The sequence below is a fragment of the Prosopis cineraria genome, unplaced genomic scaffold, assembly GCF_029017545.1.
Source record: "Prosopis cineraria cultivar Desert tree isolate PC_DT_omini unplaced genomic scaffold, ASM2901754v1 PC1589, whole genome shotgun sequence".
Lineage (NCBI taxonomy): Eukaryota > Viridiplantae > Streptophyta > Magnoliopsida > Fabales > Fabaceae > Prosopis > Prosopis cineraria.
The window spans coordinates 15552-21066 of record NW_026556914.1 but is presented as its reverse complement, the minus strand read 5'-3'; the positions used below and the strand labels follow the sequence as shown (position 1 = coordinate 21066).

Here is a 5515-nt window from a genome sequence, read left to right as displayed (position 1 = left end):
ATTCCTATCCCTCTCCATCTCTTCTGCGCACCACCACCACCTTATTTGAATTTGCGGTGTATCAAAATGTCCGCCATTGGTCTTTATTTTGCGCCACCATAACATATCTGGAGATTTCACCGGATCTCCTTGAACATCACGATACAGCATTTGTACAGTTTCGATTTAACCAATTTGTGCGACATCAAGCTTTTCTGTCTAAGAGGATTATACGCCTGGACCATTTGATTCGTCTAACCCTCAAAGAATGAGAGATGTTGCTGGAGTTTCTAGGTTCTCTTCCTGGATTATCCATCATGCTTATCTTAATTTCTCAAATAACATAAAAAATAATAATAATCTGTCACCCTTCCTTTACCAAAGGGTTAAAGACCTAAACCCTGTTAAATTAATAGAGATGAAATCGCTCTTCTCCACAAGGAAAAAAGGGATGCTTGAAGTAGTATGAGGCAGCCAACAAAGATATCACCAGGAAAAATGAAAATGACAGCATTTTCCAAAGGACAATAATGATAACACCACGCATTTTATATATATCTGCATTAATACGATTCTGGATATGAGGTCCCAGAAAAATTACAATCTTAATCTCTTTGGATTTTCAAGTGGGATATGAGCAAACAGCAGAATAAAACCTGAAGGTAAACAAGGACACCCAGAGAGCACAATTTCATCTCAGAGACCACTAACAGGAATGAAATATATTACAAACAGCATTACATTACACATTGCAGGATAAGAAAACGCAACTTGACCTAGCTACATACATCAGACTGTCTGGACAAAAGGTCCGCATGTATTATCCAAAATCACTCGGCTACCTTCATATTAGAGAGATAGACTTTACTCTGAATCACACTTCCACCAATCCAGAATCCAGGCATGACCATCAGCCCAACTCTGGGCTTCACCTCACTTTCATCCATGACCAGATCCTTTATCACGCTTTCCATATAAACATCAGAGAATTCACTCCCCGCTTTAACCTGAAATACCTTGACATTTGGCTCAAATGAATAGGCAAGTCTGTGCAAAAGCCAAATTGACTTGGCAAGTTTCAGAAAAGCCTGGTAAAAAGCAGTCCTTGGATGTCCACCCCCCACTAAAAAATTTCGCTGATCTAGATTTCCAAAGAACGATGCTTCCATTTTTGGATGAACAACCACTAGGTACTTGCTCCGACAAAATTTACCAAAAATTGAATCCGGATTTTGCCCTAACATATCCAAGGGATCCGTCTCCCTTGAGGAAAGAAATTGATGGAAGAAGCTCTCCTTCGTGACTGTAACACGGTCTGATTTGACACCGAAGCTTTCCTGCTCAAAGTCACCAAACATCCTTTGACATATGTAGGACTCAAATGCGTACTTCTTGTGAGCTCTCTTTGTGTAAATGACATTAGAATCAATTGAGTGGGCAGCAGAATCAAGGTCCCACCCAGCTGCCTTCATCATGTTGATCAACGGCTTAGAAAAATCGTGGATGGCTTTGGAAGCTGCTTCTGCAGCAGATGTAAAAAGATCTGGTGTAAGATCAACAGGGAAAAACCTATTTTCATCTTCAGAGTCTTTGGTTAACAAGCCCCTAAGCTTCAGATTCTTTTCTAACTTGGCCCGCTTTTGGCTAGCCTCCTCTATCTGCTGCTGCAATTGATGGATCTCCGAATCTTTATTCTGAATTTCGGACTGAAACTTCTTCACCATAACCTCATAGGTTTTCAGGAGGCTTTGCTGCTCTTGAATTTCTGCAGCCAAACGAGAGTCTTGTGGGGAAACACACACTGGTTTTGGGTTGTTTTCCCGATAGAAATGCTTGAGTTCAGACAGGTTCTTCAACTCTGCAATAACAAGTTTATCTGCAGTTTGTATATTATCAGGATCATAGGGAGTATGAGCAGACTGGAGCTGGATATAAGCTGACTTCAAGGAAGATATATTTGTAAAGATTCTAGACATTAAAGTTTCCAAAGCTTCAGGATTCTGATTCATGGCCTCTTCCACAGGTTGAGGATGGACCTTCTGACTACTGTTTTCATGTAATTGTGTCTCTTTTGCTCCAGTGGGTAGCATAGCTAGTGCCAATAAAAGGATAGTTGAATAAGCTATCCTTCAACAAAACCAAAACTCACACACAACCTGCAACATTTTGTGGATGTTCAATCAAGGTATTCAATGCAAAAAATTATATGCCTGTCTTGAATACATGAGTGTTCAGTTCCTGTTTCAAACCCAAAGTAGTATATCAATATGATAATTTTACATGGATGTTAATGGATGCTTAGTAAGTAGTGATCTGTTAGTTTGTAAGTACTCTTAGGAAAGGAAACCCCGTTAACTCTAAGTATGCATAGGAGATATATAGATGTGAATGGCATGAATGAATTAAAGGTGGGGTATGCTTAGTTTTGCAATGCATGTATTGAATGATTATCACGCTTGAGTAGAAATATCAGACCATCAGTGACTTAATTTTGTGTTTTGATGATTACAGTTTTATGACCTGATATTTTTTGCTTGAACTGTTAATTTGTGTCAAATACTACCTCAGATTTATGTCCATCCATATCTCGTTTATATAGCATAGCTTTGGTACTTTAGTGATTTCACACACGAGAGTGCCTTTCTAACGCCTTTAGCCCAGAGCATGGTAGAGGTCCTGCCCCTCAAGAGAGTGTTTTGCATTTGCCTAACTTTATCGAGACAGCCAAAACACCCCCAGCTTCGTGAAACAGATCTTTGAAATATGCATAGTGGATATAATACCCTTTCAATTTTGCTCTAGATGCTTTGACACAAATCGAGCCAAGTCATTTAAAAGAACATCACAAATACCTTGAGACTTTTCCAAAATTGATGATAATATAACAAGATTAATAAAAAGAATGCCAATTCACAACAAATCCAACATTGCAAAAAAAAAAAAATCCAAATCATAGAGGTCGCTAGTGATAAAAATGAAGAGGGAAGAAGTATAATAGCCCAATTACACACCATTCAAGCAAAAACCAGTACAACAAAAAAAAAACCTCAATATTCAAACGATTACACGACCAAGTTCAAAGCCAAATTAACATGAAAAATTTAAAACAAAGTAAGAGCAGCCACGCAGGGAACAGATGAAGCGGGGGACAAATTCAAATCTAAATTCAAAGCCAGATTGAACAAATCAATCTCACCAGATTTTGGTAGTATAAAAAGCCTTAGGGTTCGATCCTTCACTGCTTGCCCTAGAACAACCATGCAGGGCTGACAACAATGGAAGGCGTCCGACAGAGTTTGGAATGTTAGTTCGTCGACGAAGGCAAATGGATCCGCTACCCCTGAGAATGTGTTTTTACTTTTTATCGGGGTAATAATTAATTTTTGGAAGAATTTGGTAAACTTGCAAATTTTTTATATCATTATTCGTTTTATTTTTTAATGCGCAACTCTTCGATCTCAACCAGCATAAAAAAAAAAAAATCTTATATTATTATGGAATGGGAAAAAAGCTGATGGTTTTTTTTTTCATCGAGAAGCATTAGATAAGATAATCCTTTATCTCCTTACTTGTTTGTTATTTGCATGAAAAAACTTGCTCACTTGATTCAGAATTCTATAGAGTTAGGAGATTGGAGTCCGATCAGGCTTATGAAATTTAGGCTCCCTTTATTGCACTTATTTTTTGTAGATGATATTTTTATTTTCTCAAAGGTGACTTGTCGTCAAGCGGAAATTATTAATCAATGTATCATAGCTTTTTGTGAAAGCTCTGGTTTGAAGGTGAATGTAACATCTGAAAAAATTTAACCCTAGTTTATTAACTTAATGAGGGTAATTAGTGAGTTAATGATGTGTGTGGTCAAAGGGGCTTAACTTGGCATAATTGTTATGATTTCAGCCCTAGCAGTGGGTTCGGATCGATGACGGGCCACCTGGGCAAGGAAAGAGAAAGAAAAGTGAAGCATTATTTTTTATGCCACACACTGCTGTGCATGGTTAGTCTGTCGCAGTGCATGAACATAAATTTAAATGCAATGGGCTCCTTTGTGCCATGCGCCGTGGCGAAGGACAGCATGCGCTGCAGCACACGGGCAAAATTTCTAATAAATCAGATCGTGTCTGCACGAGAAAATAGAAGAGAAGAAGAGGAAGAAAAAGAAGAGAATGCTGGGCTCTGCTAGGGCATACATATTGGCTTCCATTGTTGACATTTTGAAGCTCTCAAACACTTAAGGTAGGTAATCTAAGCCTCATTCTTCCTTTCTCTCCTTCATTTATGATGATTTATTATAGGGTTTGAATTGGGAGATGGATTTTTGACCCATAAGAGTATGAGTCTGATTCTATTGGTTAAATGAGTATAATGGGAGTTGTTTAATATATTGGAACATCACATTGATGATTTTGGAAGTGGTTGGTTTATAGGAGCATTTATTATCTGAAAATTGATATTTATGAGGTAGTTGGGAGAGATTTATGTGCATTAATGATGATTTGAGGTGTTATTAATGATAATGTGCATTAATGAAATTTAATGAGCCCATTGGATATGAATGGGTAGTGATTATGAGTTGATAAAAATAACTGTGTGGAGTTTTATGTTGATAAGACTTTAAGATTTAGACAATGATGAAATTCTTATGGTATAGATGTAGAGAGGTTCGTTTTTGACACCATTCGAGCTTGTTGAAACTTTGAGAAGTTGGTATAGTGAGAGATAAGCCTTTGACCTCTCAAAGGTTTGAGGTAACCAAGAAAAACTTAATTTTTATAGTTGAATGTTAATTGTGTTTATGAAATATGAATTATGAGTTAAATTAATGATGCATATTGGCAAAGTGTTTGATTTGTGAAATGATTTTTGGAAAGAAAACCTTTATTTTGCCACCCTTAGTGTTTTATGAAATTAATTGTGATTTATTACTATGGGTGGAGAACTGTGATGAATTATGTGTTGAATTGTGGAATATTTGAGTTATGTAAGTTCATGTGTTATGAATTGATTGTTAAAATGCATATTATGTGAAATATGTGTATAGCATGATCATTGGCAGGGGTTCGCCTAGGGAGAAGAGTAGATTGATTAAAATCCACGTGGTATTGGCAATGATCGTTGGAATTGAAAACTAGCCATGGCACCGACCGTTGGAATCAGGAGGTAGGCCTTATCCCATAATTGATTCGGGACTATCCTACTTGTTCTATGAGAGACTCAAACCTAACTAGTCTCCACCGGTTCATGAGGAGGCTAGATTAAGGTACGACACTCCATGGTCATTAGTATTGGAAGAAATTGGATTATATAAGTGAGTGAGTTTACCTTGGCCCGATAGCTCCTCACAAGTGGAAGGTTGGGTTAGTCCGTAAAGGACGTAGCCACATGATAGCCATCGGTTTTGTGTTAGAGGTAACAGGAGGATATAAGGTTGGTATATGATCATGCATATAAGTTCGGCCACATGGTTGTTAGTTTTGTGGTCCGGCATGTGTTGAGGGTGCATGGTTGTTATTTTTGCGACCTTGTGTTATGTTTT

At 37.7% G+C, this 5515-nt stretch overlaps 1 protein-coding gene across 3 annotated transcripts; it reads right to left on the bottom strand.

Moving 5' to 3' along the window:
* Window positions 1-507: 507 nt before the first annotated feature.
* LOC129300433 (protein GRAVITROPIC IN THE LIGHT 1-like) lies at window positions 508-3331 on the bottom strand. Of its 3 annotated transcripts, none has more exons than XM_054939003.1 (2): window positions 3176-3331; window positions 508-2135 (listed from the first exon to the last, which is right to left on the bottom strand). In XM_054939003.1, the coding sequence occupies exon 2, from the start codon at window positions 2067-2069 to the stop codon at window positions 810-812; it is 1260 nt and encodes a 419-aa protein (XP_054794978.1). In that variant the 5' UTR covers window positions 2070-2135; window positions 3176-3331; the 3' UTR covers window positions 508-809. The 3 variants fall into 3 exon arrangements, with proteins under 3 accessions (XP_054794978.1, XP_054794977.1, XP_054794979.1); XM_054939002.1 differs by having other exon boundaries at window positions 508-2071; window positions 3176-3330; XM_054939004.1 differs by having other exon boundaries at window positions 508-2217; window positions 3176-3328.
* Between the last annotated feature and the right edge of the window lie 2184 nt (window positions 3332-5515).

Bases quoted from the DNA above. Each gene is read 5' to 3' on its own strand.
- LOC129300433 (XM_054939002.1), bottom strand. From the start codon at position 3,239: ATGGTTGTTCTAGGGCAAGCAGTGAAGGATCGAACCCTAAGGCTTTTT. The intron at 2,072-3,175 runs GTGAGATTGATT...TATTGGCACTAG, and splicing joins TTTTATACTACCAAAATCTG to CTATGCTACCCACTGGAGCA.